This window comes from Siphateles boraxobius, unplaced genomic scaffold, assembly GCF_051911475.1.
Source record: "Siphateles boraxobius isolate OS27281-9 unplaced genomic scaffold, OSU_SipBor_1 12, whole genome shotgun sequence".
Taxonomy (NCBI): domain Eukaryota; kingdom Metazoa; phylum Chordata; class Actinopteri; order Cypriniformes; family Leuciscidae; genus Siphateles; species Siphateles boraxobius.
The window spans coordinates 32,487,501-32,502,500 of record NW_027508722.1 but is presented as its reverse complement, the minus strand read 5'-3'; the positions used below and the strand labels follow the sequence as shown (position 1 = coordinate 32,502,500).

At 44.3% G+C, this 15,000-nt stretch overlaps 1 protein-coding gene across 1 annotated transcript in view; it reads right to left on the bottom strand.

Moving 5' to 3' along the window:
- Positions 1 to 15,000, bottom strand: part of lama1 (laminin, alpha 1) — a 63,651-nt gene that overhangs the window by 15,713 nt on the left and 32,938 nt on the right. Inside the window, exons 29-44 of the mRNA XM_077219365.1 lie at positions 14,977 to 15,000; positions 14,246 to 14,342; positions 14,013 to 14,129; positions 12,902 to 13,084; positions 12,470 to 12,624; positions 9,272 to 9,415; positions 8,338 to 8,471; positions 7,989 to 8,136; positions 7,122 to 7,246; positions 6,874 to 7,024; positions 5,436 to 5,580; positions 4,576 to 4,717; positions 4,355 to 4,469; positions 3,545 to 3,712; positions 2,796 to 2,947; positions 2,528 to 2,710 (exon numbers count right to left, since the gene is read on the bottom strand). The exon at positions 14,977 to 15,000 is cut by the window's right edge and continues 115 nt beyond it. Of these exons, the coding sequence (XP_077075480.1) occupies positions 2,528 to 2,710; positions 2,796 to 2,947; positions 3,545 to 3,712; positions 4,355 to 4,469; positions 4,576 to 4,717; positions 5,436 to 5,580; positions 6,874 to 7,024; positions 7,122 to 7,246; positions 7,989 to 8,136; positions 8,338 to 8,471; positions 9,272 to 9,415; positions 12,470 to 12,624; positions 12,902 to 13,084; positions 14,013 to 14,129; positions 14,246 to 14,342; positions 14,977 to 15,000 (2,183 nt within the window). The remainder of the gene's footprint in view (positions 1 to 2,527; positions 2,711 to 2,795; positions 2,948 to 3,544; positions 3,713 to 4,354; positions 4,470 to 4,575; positions 4,718 to 5,435; positions 5,581 to 6,873; positions 7,025 to 7,121; positions 7,247 to 7,988; positions 8,137 to 8,337; positions 8,472 to 9,271; positions 9,416 to 12,469; positions 12,625 to 12,901; positions 13,085 to 14,012; positions 14,130 to 14,245; positions 14,343 to 14,976) is intronic.

Here is a 15,000-nt window from a genome sequence, read left to right as displayed (position 1 = left end):
TTCTTTAAGATCACTAAATTCGAGGCTTCTGGTCATTCCTAGGATATCTAAGTCCACTAAAGGAGGAAGGGCGTTCTCACATTTAGCTCCTAAACTCTGGAATAGCCTTCCTGATATTGTTCGAGACTCAGACTCGCTGTCCCAGTTTAAAACTAGATTAAAGACGCATCTCTTTAACCAAGCATTCACTTAATGCTTAACCTTTAATACTACTGCTGAATCAGTTTGAATGCATTAACATTATGAACATCAGCTATGCTAATTATTTCCCATCTGCCTTTCTGCTGTTATCTCGGGACGCTAGTACGCTAGTCCCGAGGTAAATAGCGTTCGTCAGCTCCAGTTTGTATCCAGCCTCTCACGGAGACTTCAGATGCCCCAACGCCTGTGAAGAGACGACTCGACGCCTGTGAAGAGACGACTCGACGCCTGTGAAGAGACGACTCGACGCCTGTGAAGAGACGACTCGACGCCTGTGAAGAGACGACTCGACGCCGGTGAAGAGACGACCCGACACCTGCGATGAGATGACTAAACGCCTGTGAAGAGACGACTCGACGCCTGTGAAAAGACGACTCGACGCCTGTGAAAAGACGACTCGACGCCTGTGAAGAGACGACTCGACGCCTGTGAAGAGACGACTAGACGCCTGTGAAGAGACGACTCGACGCCTGTGAAGAGACGACTCGACGCCTGTGAAGAGACGACTCGACGCCTGTGAAGAGACGACTCGACGCCTGTGAAGAGACGACTCCACGCCTGTGAAGAGACGACTCGACGCCGGTGAAGAGACGACTCGACGCCGGTGAAGAGACGACTCGACGCCGTTGAAGAGACGACTCGACGCCTGTGAAGACACGACTCGACGCCTGTGAAGACACGACTCGACGCCTGTGAAGAGACGACTCGACGCCTGTGAAGAGACGACTCGACGCCTGTGAAGAGACGACTCGACGCCTGTGAAGAGATGACTCCACGCCTGTGAAGGGACGACTCGACGCCTGTGAAGAGACGACTCGACGCCTGTGAAGAGACGACTCGACGCCTGTGAAGAGACGACTCGACGCCTGTGAAGAGACGACTCGACGCCTGTGAAGAGACGACTAGACGCCTGTGAAGAGACGTGACTCGACGCCTGTGAAGAGACGACTCGACGCCTGTGAAGAGACGACTCCACGCCTGTGAAGAGACGACTCGACGCCGGTGAAGAGACGACTCGACGCCTGTGAAGAGACGACTCGACGCCGGTGAAGAGACGACTCGACGCCTGTGAAGAGACGACTCGACGCCGGTGAAGAGACGACTCCACGCCTGTGAAGAGACGACTCGACGCCTGTGAAGAGACGACTCGACGCCGGTGAAGAGACGACTCGACGCCTGTGAAGAGACGACTCGACGCCTGTGAAGAGACGACTCGACGCCGGTGAAGAGACGACTCGACGCCTGTGAAGAGACGACTCGACGCCGGTGAAGAGACGACTCGACGCCTGTGAAGAGACGACTCGACGCCTGTGAAGAGACGACTCGACGCCGGTGAAGAGACGACTCGACGCCTGTGAAGAGACGACTCGACGCCTGTGAAGAGACGACTCGACGCCTGTGAAGAGACGACTCGACGCCTGTGAAGAGACGACTCGACGCCTGTGAAGAGACGACTCGACGCCTGTGAAGAGACGACTCGACGCCTGTGAAGAGACGACTCGACGCCTGTGAAGAGACGACTCGACGCCTGTGAAGAGACGACTCGACGCCTGTGAAGAGACGACTCCACGCCTGTGAAGAGACGACTCCACGCCTGTGAAGAGACTACTCGACGCCGGTGAAGAGACGACTCAAAGCCGGCGATATGTTATGCCATAAATTAATACATGATTAACTAACTGTATTTTTCTATGTACATTTCCGAAATGCACTTTCTGTAAAGCTGCTTTGAGACAATGTGTATTGTGAAAAGCGCTATACAAATAAATTTGAATTGAATTGAATGATATTTTCATATATTTATATATATATATAAATATTAGGGCTGTGCAACGATTAATCCCATCCAAAATAAAAGATTGTGTTTACATAATATATGTGTGTGTACTCTGTATAATTATTTTGTATATACAAATACACACACATGCGTGTATATATTTAAGAAAAATGTGTTATTCATATATAAAATATTGATATATAATATAAATGATGTAAAAATATATATACATTCAAATATTTTTAAATATATACATGTGTGTGTATTTATATATATGTGTGTGTGTGTGTATGAGTAAGGGTGTGTGTGTGTGTGTGTGTGTGTGTGTGTGTGTGTGTGTGTGTGTGTGTGTGAGAGAGTGTGTGTGTGTTAATGTGTGCGTGTGTATGAGTGAGGGTGTGTGTGTGTGTGTGTGTGAGTGTGTGTGTGTGTGTGTGTGTGTGTGTGTGTGTGTGTGAGAGAGTGTGTGTGTGTGTGAGTGTGTGCGTGTGTGTGTATGAGTGAGTGTGTGTGTGTGTGTGTGTGTGTGTGTGTGTGTGTGTCACTCACGTGCCGTCCACTGCTGTGTTCCTGATGCAGCCGTAGAAGGAGTCGGAGGATCCCGGAGCAACAGCTCGTTCTCCTGGAGGAACACCACCGAAGAAGAGCCGGCCCAGAGCCAGAGCTTTCTCTGCAGACGAGCCCAGCTTCAGAACCACCGGGTTCTGCTCGTCCACCAGCACTGAGATCGACCTGGAGGTGGAGAGATATGGAGAGACATGGAGATGGAGAAACCAAAGCTCAAGCATGCCGTCACTGGTAACACCGCTGTACACACCTTTTGTTCCTCTGCAGAACAAGCGAATGCTCCTGTCCGTCACTGAAGGAGCCGTTCTGTGATTGGACGACGGCTTTGTGCACGGCTCCGCCCTCTGCCACGCCCACATGGACCTCCACCAATCCGGACGCGAGCATCACGAGCAGGAACGGCTGAGAGCAGACCGACAGATCAAACACACGCACGATTAGGGTTGGGAATCGAATACTTGAGGTCAGGAATCAGATACTTGTTATAAAATAAAATTTCGATTCCTCTCATCGATTCCTTTGTGTGTATTTCAATACGACTTTAAACCATTCAAGCGCGAGACGACTTGCGAGCTGTGTTCGTGTGTATCAGTATATCGAACCTGTGCAGCTCTTAAAGTGACAGTAGCCTAATATTCCTGCTCTATAATAACACTAATCAAACAACAGAAGACAGAGAAAATTCACTCATTCTTCACTGAATAACTATTGTAACTATATTTGTAATGTATATTTTATTTATAAAGTGCAGTGTTATTGTACATTTGATTACAGTTTCTGTACCTGAATACCTGAAAATCTTAAAATTTATGTCAATCGTATCTTTGTTCAGTTGCATCTATTTGTTGCGTTTGCTAATATTTTTATTTTGGAATCGAAATTGGGAATCGATGAGATTTGAAATCAATAAGCAGAATCGAAATCGTTTAAATTCAACCGATCCCCGACCCTAGTCACGACCGGACAGGTTTACAGGCGCACTGAGGGTCGAGTCCTAACCTGTGGCGTCTGTCGGCGCGAGCGCCCCGCGCTTCGGCTAAATCCCGCCAGGATGATCCCGTGATCGCGTGTGCTGGAGAAGCTGCTCATGATCTCCGTGTGGGAACCCAGGAGAACACCGGGCATCTCCAGAAAACCACTGCCGAACACAGACACGCTGCGGATGGGCTGGAAACACACGCAAACATAACTTTAAAAATCTCCAAAACCAAATAAATACTAATAACTAAATAATACTAATAAATAATGAACTAAATGACTAAAATGTAAATATACAGTTGCAATCAAAATTATTCAACCCCCATTGCAAATCAGGTTCACTGGCAAAATTGACAGACGTTCAGCAGTTTGCAATGAACAAATCAAACAAAAGTCATTAAAATAGTTCAACACAACAAATGTTTCAAGTGGTTTCCCCAAATTAAACTGAAAATGCAACTTTTATTGACTTTCAAAATTATTCAATATATCATATATATTTTAGTATTTTCTGTTTTAAATTTAATTTTGTATGTCTAATTAATTGAAATCATGAAACATACAATTTTACAACAACAAATGTATTAAAAGTAAAAAAAAAATGCATGTTTAGAGCTCTATGAAATACGTCCCCCCCCCCCCGTTTTATTATGGGGCCCTAAATGTCTATATATTTTTATAATTTATTTTAATTAGTTTTTTTGTTATTTTAGTTAAATAAAAATGTTGCTTTGGCAACTAGCTGTAATAAAATAAAATGTATTTTTTTCACAACTTGAAAAAATTAATAAAAATGTTTTTAATAGTTTTATTTGACTATAATAACTGTACCTTGAGGACGCAGCCTTTCTTCACTCCGTACGCCTCTCTGAGCAGGTCGAAGTTTGTACGAGCGATTTCCACGTTCTTCATACACCCGACAAAAGAGCGCGCGACAACCTGCCTCCTGCGCAGATTCAGAAAAGAGTCGCATTCAAAGACAAGAAAGGAATTATTTGAAACATTTAAACAAATGCTGCATCTCCGGCGATGTCTTGAGAGGCTGGTCTCACCTGATTGGTCGAGAGGCTGGTAATCCACCGATGTAAATGGGGTCGAGGTCAGAGCGGTTGAGGTCAGAGGCCGACCCCGGTGACTCCGCCTCCATGACCTCTCTCTCGGACGGGTTATCAGCGGCCATCACCAATAAATGCCCTGCGGACGGAGCCGACGGTATCTCGTTAACCCCCCTTCCCTCACCAAGCCCGGAAATTATACTACATTTATTTTTTTTGTCCAGAAAGCTTATTTCATTACATTTTGATAATATTTTTTCTATTTTTTAATGCAATTTTTTTGGAGATTTTTTATTTTATTTACCTTTAAATTACTAGATTTGATCAATTAATAATAAATAAATAGTAATTTAAGCACATTCATCACATTCTTTCAACTTAAATTGCAAATAACTCACAATTTCATGCATAACCCTTTTAATTCAGCTCTAAATATCTTACATAGTGTGTCTTTGCCGACCTCTTGTGGAAAAATAATAATATAACATGATATTTCATGAGTCTAGATGGCCTTATATCTCTATATGAGCTGTTCCACTGCATTCAGATACACATGTAGACATTATAAAATAATGTTTTGGAGCATTTTTATGTGTACTGAAGCATTCTTGCATTCCATTCATTCCTAAGGGGGTCAAATTGACCCGAGAGGGAAGGATTTGTAACTTTTTTAACACAAAACTCCTCAAATCCATTCATTTTGTTTGTGTGTATTCATGGTTCAAGTGCGGCAAAAGTCCTGGGGTCTTGGACCCCTCTGATGAACACTGAATTTTTAAAAAATATTCTAAAATATTTTTAGAGTGAAAGATGAGGGTTCAGCAACTAATCGACAGGAATGGAGAATAAAACGGCACCTTTGCGCTTGTTCCTCTGCAGGGCGATTCTATACCAGGATCCGGTGTTGTATGTTCTGTTCGAGGTCATGGTGAGTGCGCCTGAGCCCAGTTCAAAGGTCAGGTGAACCTTCCCTTCCACCAGCTCCACGGATAGAAAGTCTCTCTACAAGCAAAAAGTGAGGGATAAACGGAAATGTGCAGCGAGCGGATTAGCTGAGGTGACCTGACGCTAACGCTAGCAGACAAACGGCTAGTAGTGACATCAGCGGCAATCCACCTGTCACTCAAGTGGCCACGCCCTTAATTATGCAGAACTTTAAGGCTTAATATAAACTAATGAGTTATAAATAAATTCACCCGCCTCACAGTCGTCATGAAGAGCTAAATTAGCTATATAGTAGCTCTATATAGGTCTCTAGTGGCCAGTCGATGAAATGCAGTCTCTTCAGGATTAAAGAGAAAGACAGGCAGTGTTGTCTGTTGTGTGTAACTCATTACAAGTAACTTGAGTTACGTAATCAGATTACTTTTTCTAGTAACTAGTAAAGAAAGCATTACTTTTAAAATTTACGACAAAATATGTGAGTTACTTTTTTAAATAAGTAACACAAGTTACTTTGTTTTCCCATTTATTGACTGACTGACAGCTCTCCTGTCCTCATGTTGAGATAAGTGCAGAGGCATTGTGTGTGTGTGTGTGTGTGTGTGTGTGTGTGTGTGTGTGTGTGTGTGTGTGTGTGAACATGATGGTTATTGTAATTCTAGACTAAATGTGAGCATTTACTCATCTCATTTGCACACAAACAAGATTCAATATTCCTCAAAATGAATAAAATCTGTGAAATGCAGAATCAGAATACTATGCAAACCTCCAATAACTAAATATGTTGAATAAAACATACATTTTTATGCATTTAATCTCACTTTAATCGACCAATGTACTTGTTTTCTGACCTTCGATGATTCAGGTAAACCATAAGCAAAAATGACTATATATATTTTTTGTTTTTACTGGTAGAGTAAGTGTTAAACTTGTTTCTCCTGAAAGGTTTCAGGTCTCTCTCCTCCAGCCTGAGGATTATTATTTCACTGTTGGTGTGGAAGGGTGTTTACATTTGCCCAAAAATATAACTTTTTTGTTCGTTAAGGCCATTGCACACTGAGTTCGAAATGTTTGTATGCGTTCTTTCGTATTCGTGATTCGGTGGCTCTGAATTGTCAAAACACCATTCAAACTGCTTGCTACGGATGCGAACAACGCAGAAAATCGAACCCGATCCGATTTTTTTATGACGGACGAAAGTTTCGTAGACAGTGTGCAAGCGTGATTGACATAACGTGAGGTCGATTTTTTTTTTTAACGTGCGAAAATTTCGGACTCAGTGTGCAATGGCCTTAGCGCATCACTTTTCTCAGTAAGTTTTTCCCCAGCACCGGAGACGGGAAGGTTACGTACCGTGCCGTTGGAGGCGAGATACAGCATCAGGCCGTTGGGAGACAGAGATCGGAAGAACATGACGACGCTGGTGGACATGGAGCGCAGAGACTTCTGCACCACAGAGAAGCCGCTGCCGTCGAAGTGGAACGAAGTGTCTTCAGTGCGGGGACTGAAACAGGGAACGAGTTAAGAGATCAGCAGCTGGTGAAGAGCGTCAGTGTGTGTGTGTGTGTGTGTGTGTGTGTGTGTGTGTGTGTGTGTGTCACCTCATGAAGCAGCCGCCACACTCGCCCTGTCTCTCCGCGTAGTTCCACAAGCCGATGTTGTTCTCGTTGAGCGACGCTTCCCCCATACAGCCTCTGAACTGGGTCGTTCTCACCACTGGGGGTTTCTGGGAAACACACAACACATTTAAATGGGGTCATAAAGGTGTTATTTTAATGTTCAGTGAGGTTACCTATAGTGTTTACAAAACAAATCATAAATGTGTGTGTCAGGTCAAGCCACATATATTTATATAGAGCTTTTTACAATACAGAGTGTTTCAAAGCAGCTTTACAGAGATAACAGGAAAATAATGCAATAAAATTTGTTTCCAGAAGAAAATATCGTCACAGTCCAGCTTAAGTGAGTTCAGTGATGGTTCATTTTTGTTTTAAAAAAGTTATTAATTTAGTTCATTTATATACAGCCGTTCTGGAGTAAAACGTGATGTCGTCGTCCGGCTCAGTTCAGTTCTTGAATAATGGTGTCAATGCAGGAGATCAATATTATTGTTGAATAGTAAATTAAATGTTAAATTAATGTCCACAACTAAGCAAGCCAAGCCAGGCACTCAAGGACATCTTACAAAATCCATAAAAGCAATGACATTAAACAATAAAACCAGTACAGAAACAGACAATAAATCACATAAAAGCCTGTGTGTGTGTGTGTGTGTGTGTGTGTGTGTGTATGTGTGTGTGATTGTGTTAAAAATGATAAGCCTCTGTCTGAAATGATAGGTTTTGATCTGGACTCTGATGATGATCACCTTTACCAGAGCGCCGCCGAACATCCGTGTGGATCCGCTGACGTCCGTGTGAGTGTGTGTGTGTGTGTGTGTGTGTGTGTGTGTGTGTGAAGCGTCTCACCTTGACCTGAGCACCGAGTCCCCCGACGAACACCCGTGTGGATCCGCTGATGTCCATGACGGTGGAGGAACCGGACGCTGAGGTCTTCACTGCGGGAAGAGGATCCGAGTCCGTCTGCTGGACACTGAGGGTCCCGTGTCTCCCGAACCTGCACACACACACACACACACACACACACACACACACACACACACACACACACACACACACACACACACACACACACACACACACACACACACACACACAGACAGACACACACACACACACACACGGACGTCAGCGTTCCTCACTCAAAGGAAGAGCTAAAACACCTGAGATCAGCGCTGAGACACACACACAAACACACCGTGTCGCATTGATCCGGTGCCACTTGTCGTTGTTGATCTGAACGCCGGGATACTCCAGTCTGGTGTGTCCTGAGCCAGTGTCCCATAGGAAAGACACTTTCCCATTACGCATTTCCAAAGCAATGAAATCCTCCTGATGGGGATTTAAACACTGATGAGACTTTAAACATTGACATATTCATACAAACATACTGCATGCATTAATAACTCTGAAAACATTAATGTTGTTAACCATTAATAAATGTTTTGTCTTTGATGGGCCGCTTAAAGTAACACGAAATCATGCAAATGTCGTGCAAAAGTAATTAATACACACATATATCAAAAGTCATATTTGGCCGTTTCCCAGCTGGGTTATTATCATTAACTAAAACTATTAAAAAACTTTTTTTGTTACTGAAATAAAACCAAGATAATCCACAAAAATAAATATTAGATTCAAATCAGAAATGTTATCATGGCAACTAGCTCACATAAGTGAAGTCATAGAAATTATTAACTGGAAATTAATACATTCTAAAACCACAGTTTCAAATTTACAACTTAAACTGAAATTAAAATAAATAAAACCTAAATAGTAATATAAAAAATATCACATTTACTTAAGCTTAAACTAAAACATTAATAAAAATAAAAAATAAAAAAATGACAAAAGCAAATAACAAAATAACTAAAATTAAAATATAAAAATAAAAGATAATTCACAATATTTATAAAAACTAAAATAGTATATAAAGAATACTAAAGTTTAGGTTGAATGACAAAATTATTAACTGGAAATAAAAATAAATAAAAACTACTCTAAATTAAGATGTAAATAAAATTAATTAAACCTAAATAGTTATATAAAAAAAGGCAAATGTACTAAAGCTGAAACTAAAATTCTAAATGTGAATAATAATAAGAACTATGGCAGTGTAGCGGGTGACGTACGCTGGCGCCGCCGCCCATGTAGAAGAGCAGGTTGTCTGGGTCTGAGGTCTTCATGGTCAGCGTGAGTGTGTTGAAGTTGCTGGACGTCACCTCAGGTCTGTACGCTCTCACACACTCCCGCTCGGCTGAGACCGCCACTTTAATCTGCAGAGATCAGAGCGTGAGTGACGTGTGTTTGTGAGTGTGTGTGAGTGAGTGTATATGAGTGTGAGTGTGATGGGAGTGAGAATGTGTCTGAGTGTTGAGCTTGATGGGAGTGAGAGTGTGTGTGAGCGTGATGGGAGTGAGAGTGTGTGTGAGTGTGATGGGAGTGAGAGTGAGGGTGAGCGTGATGGGAGTGAGAGTGTGTGTGAGTGTGTGTGTGTGTGTGAGTGTGAGCATGATGGGAGTGGGAGTGAGAGTGTGTGTGAGTGTGAGCATGATGGGAGTGAGAGTGAGTGTGAGCGTGAGTGTGTGAGAGTGAGAGTGTGTGTGACCGTGAGTGTGATGGGAGTGAGAGTGTGTAAGTGTGAGGGTGATGGGAGTGAGAGTGTGTGTGAGTGTTGAGCTTGATGGGAGTGAGTGTGTGTGTGAGCGTGATGGGAGTAAGAGTGTGTGTGAGCGTGAGCGTGATGGGAGTGAGAGTGTGTGAGTTTGAGCGTGATGGGAGTGAGCGTGAGAGAGTTTGTGAGTGTGAGCGTGATGGGAGTGAGAGTGTGTGTGAGCGTGAGCGTGATGGGAGTGGGAGTGAGAGTGTGTGTGAGCCTGAGCGTGATGGGAGTGGTAGTGAGAGTGTGTGTGTGAGTGTGAGCGTGATGGGAGTGAGAGTGTGTGTGAGCGTGATGTGAGTGGGAGTGAGAGTCTGTGTGAGTGTGAGCGTGATGGGAGTGTAAGTGAGAGTCTGTGTGAGCGTGAGTGTGATGTGAGTGGGAGTGAGAGTCTGTGTGAGTGTGAGCGTGATGGGAGTGGCTGTGTGAGTGTGAGCGTGATGGGAGTGAGAGTGAGCGTGAGTGTGTGAGCGTGAGAGTGTGTGTGAGCGTGAGTGTGTGAGAGTGAGAGTGTGTGAGCGTGATGGGAGTGAGAGTGTGTGTGAGTGTGAGCGTGATGGGAGTGAGAGTATGTGTGAGTGTTGAGCTTGATGGGAGTGAGAGTGTGTGTGTGTGAGCGTGATGGGAGTGAGAGTGTGTGTGAGTGTGAGCGTGATTGGAGTGAGAGTGTGTGTGAGCGTGAGCGTGATGGAGTGATAGTGTGTGTGAGTGTGTGTGTGATGGGAGTGTGATGGGAGTGAGAGTCTGTGTGAGTGTGAGCATGAGCCTGATGAGTGTGTGTGAGCGTGATGGGAGTGAGAGTGGGAGTGAGTTGTGTGTGTGTGTGAGCGTGATGGGAGTGAGAGTGTGTGTGAGTGTTGAGCTTGATGGGAGTGAGTGTGTGTGTGTGAGTGTGAGCGTGATGGGAGTGAGAGTGTGTGTGAGCGTGAGCGTGATGGGAGTGAGAGTGCGTGAGTTTGAGCGTGATGGGAGTGAGTGCGTGAGAGAGTGTGAGCGTGATGGGAGTGAGAGTGTGTGTGAGTGTGAGCGTGATGGGAGTGTGTGTGTGTGTGTGTGTGTGTGTGTGTGTGTGAGTGTGAGCGTGATGGGAGTGAGGTGTGTGTGAGTGTGATTGTGATGGGTGTGAGAGTGTGTGTGAACGTTAGCGTGATGGGAGTGGGAGTGAGAGTGTGTGTGAGTGTGAGCGTGATGGGAGTGGGAGTGAGAGTCTGTGTGAGTGTGAGCATGATGGGAGTGAGAGTGAGCGTGAGTGTGTGAGAGTGTGTGTGAGCGTGAGTGTGATGGGAGTGAGAGTGTGTGAGCGTGATGGGAGTGAGAGTGTGTGTGAGCGTGATGGGAGTGAGAGTGTGTGTGAGTGTTGAGCTTGATGGGAGTGAGAGTGTGTGTGAGTGTGAGCGTGATGGGAGTGAGAGTGTGTGTGAGTGTTGAGCTTGATGGGAGTGAGTGTGTGTGTGTGTGTGAGCGTGATGGGAGTGAGAGTGTGTGTGAGCGTGAGCGTGATGGGAGTGAGAGTGCGTGAGTTTGAGCGTGATGGGAGTGAGTGCGTGAGAGAGTGTGAGCGTGATGGGAGTGAGAGTGTGTGTGAGTGTGAGCGTGATGGGAGTGTGTGTGTGTGTGTGTGTGAGTGTGAGCGTGATGGGAGTGAGGTGTGTGTGAGTGTGATTGTGATGGGTGTGAGAGTGTGTGTGAACGTTAGCGTGATGGGAGTGGGAGTGAGAGTGTGTGTGAGTGTGAGCGTGATGGGAGTGGGAGTGAGAGTCTGTGTGAGTGTGAGCATGATGGGAGTGAGAGTGAGCGTGAGTGTGTGAGAGTGTGTGTGAGCGTGAGTGTGATGGGAGTGAGAGTGTGTGAGCGTGATGGGAGTGAGAGTGTGTGTGAGCGTGATGGGAGTGAGAGTGTGTGTGAGTGTTGAGCTTGATGGGAGTGAGAGTGTGTGAGTGTGAGCGTGATGGGAGTGAGAGTGTGTGTGAGTGTGAGTGTGATGGGAGTGAGAGTGTGTGTGAGCGTGATGGAGTGAGAGTGTGTGTGAGTGTGTGCGTGATGGGAGTGAGAGTGTGTGTGAGTGTGAGCGTGATGGGAGTGAGAGTGTGTGTGAGCGTGATGGAGTGAGAGTGTGTGTGAGTGTGTGCGTGATGGGAGTGAGAGTGTGTGTGAGTGTGAGTGTGATGGGAGTGAGAGTGTGTGTGAGTGTGAGTGTGATGGGAGTGAGAGTGTGTGTGAGTGTGTGCGTGATGGGAGTGAGAGTGTGTGTGAGTGTGAGTGTGATGGGAGTGAGAGTGTGTGTGAGTGTGAGCCTGCTGGGAGTGAGAGTGTGTGTGAGTGTGTGCGTGATGGGAGTGAGAGTGTGTGTGAGTGTGATGGGAGTGAGAGTCTGTGTGAGTGTGAGCGTGAGCCTGATTGGAGTGAGAGTGTGTGTGAGTGTGAGCATGAGCGTAATGGGAGTGAGAGTGTGTGTGAGCGTGATGGGAGTGAGAGTGTGTGTGTGAGTGTGAGCGTGATGGGAGTGAGAGTGTGTGTGAGCGTGATGGGAGTGAGAGTGTGTGTGTAAGTGTGAGTGTGATGGGAGTATGTGTGTGTGTGTGTGTGTGTGTGTGTGTGTGTGTGTGTGTGTGTGTGTGTGTGTGTGTGTGTGTGTGTGTGAGAGAGAGAGGTCACACAAGGCGAGACTCACCGAAGCCGCCTGTTTGCGGGCCTGATTGATCAGCTCTCTGATGTCCGACAGGTTTCTGCTCAGGGTTTCTCCCAGAGTCTGCAGAGGCTTCAGCCGCTCGAACAGCCGCTCCGCCTTCAGATGAGCATCGTGCAGTCGAGATGAGGCAGCGCTGGCTGAGGGGCGAGACGAGAGACGATCAGGACACACACACGAACAGAGAGAGAGAGAGAGAGAGAGAGAGAGAGAGAGAGAGAGATAGAGAGATAGATAGATAGATAGATAGACAGAATAGACAGAATAGATAGATAGATAGACAGAATAGATAGAGAGATAGACAGATAGATAGATAGACAGAATAGATAGATAGACAGAATAGATAGATAGATATACAGAATAGAAAGATAGATAGAGAGATAGATAGATAGATAGATAGATAATTCGATCACTCACCGGTCTCCTCTGAGTCTCTGATAAGCTGGTTGCTGCTCCTGCTGCTGGTGTTCACTGACTCGACGGCAGAGAATGACTCGTCCAGCTTTACACGATAATCCTCCAAACGCTCCAGCGCGTCCTGTAGAGTCGCATTCACCGCTTCTGCCTGTTGCTTTGCTTCGAGGATCTCATCTCTGCTGCCTGAGAGAGAGAGTCGTCTCATACACCAGAGGAGGTTCTCAAACTTATGAACAAACGCTCTTCCAGTATCGTTAATAGAGCGTTTGTTCGACGTTATCTGGTCTATAATAACATTCTCAAAACATTTTTTAATACATCGTTCATTGAACTTTTTTTAAATCTTACAAATTGTTTCAGGTCATTTAGAGAACATTCAAAAGTAATTTTCACATATTGAACTCACACTCACACACAAACACATACTCACCAACCCTCACATCAGGGGCGGAGTGGGGGGTGGAGAATTGGGCTTAAGCCCCAAATATTTTGTCAAAAGCCCCGAATCTTTTAGGTTTTTTAAAATAACTTCAACTTTGTTTCATTTCCTCTCAGTCTTTCTGACTGGAGCGGCAAAAAAAATGAAACAAAAGCTCTATTGCTTGGTGACAGACGTCATGCATCGCACATCACTCAGCTTCAACTGCCAATAAAAATTTACGAAGAAGATTGTGTGTGTGTGTGTGTGTGGGGGGGTGTTGTATGTAAGCCCCGAATGTTAACATCGACTGGCTCCGCCCCTGCCTCACACAAAGACACACTCATTCTATCAATCACACACATTCTCTCTCTCACACACACTCACTCATATTCTCACACTGTCTCTCACACTTACACTCCAAACATAAGCACAAAAACGTTATATATCGTTCATGGAATGTTTTTTAAATGTATCTAGTTGTTTCAGAACGTTCAGAGAACATTCAAAAGCAACATTCACATCCTGTTTGAAGAAAGACACAATGGAACGTTCCCTTAATGTTCACATAATCAATATTTTAAAAAGTTCTGAAAACACTCTGTCATCTGGGATTACAGTGAGACAGACACACACACACACGCACACACACACACACACAGGCGAATGCATGTACTGATCTGTGTGACCTACCGTTCGGCAGGTTTCTCAGGACACTGAGGGCTTCTGGGAGCAGATGAGTGAAGTTCTGAACATTCGCTCTAACTCGACTCAACCTGCTAGTTACTTCAGTGACGTTAAACACCAGCCCTGGAACACACACACACACACACACCAATACATCAGTGTGCTTTACACTTCAGTCATTCGTTCACGTCTACAGTCATTACTTCATCTCGTTAGCTAAACGCACGAGTGTGTTTCACCTTCAGTGAGTTTCTCCAGGGCTCCGCTGGCGTCCAGAATCTCATCGCTCGCCTGAAGCGCCCTCGTCCCCTGCGCAGTGAGCGAGTGCTCTGACGTCTTACAGGAAACAGACCAATCAGCATCACGGACTACAGACTTTATAATATCATTCTATTTTCAACAACATTTGATGATGTATAGCAGCGATTCCCAAACCTTTTCCCCAGTCAATTCACTTGGAATGTAAAATATTCACCATTTTAATTAAATATTTTAATAATTTAATAACAAATTAGCATTTTTGCGCAAACATGACATGCAAGCAAACATAAATATCTAATCTTTTTTAATGTTTTATTTTTATTCAAATAATGTATACAGGCCAAAAATGTAATTATTTATTATATTATATTATATTATAATATATTGAAATGAATGAAAGTAGATTTAGTTTTAAACAACAACCCTGATTTTAGGTGCATTACTCTGAGATTAATATAAATGAAGTATAAATAAATAAATCATAAATAAATAATTAAACGTTTAATAGTTTTAGGTAATAATAACCCTGGTTTTGTGTGCATTACTCTTCAAAATAAAATAAAATAAAATCTTTTTTATTGTTTTATTTTGATTAAAATAATGTATCCAGGCCAAAAATTATTCTTTTTTATTTTAGTGTTACATCCAATTTCATTAATTATTAGCTCATTTGTGAAACCTTCATGTAAGCTTTGATTGGTGGACGTACCAGATTGAAGGCGGAGCTTGCGCT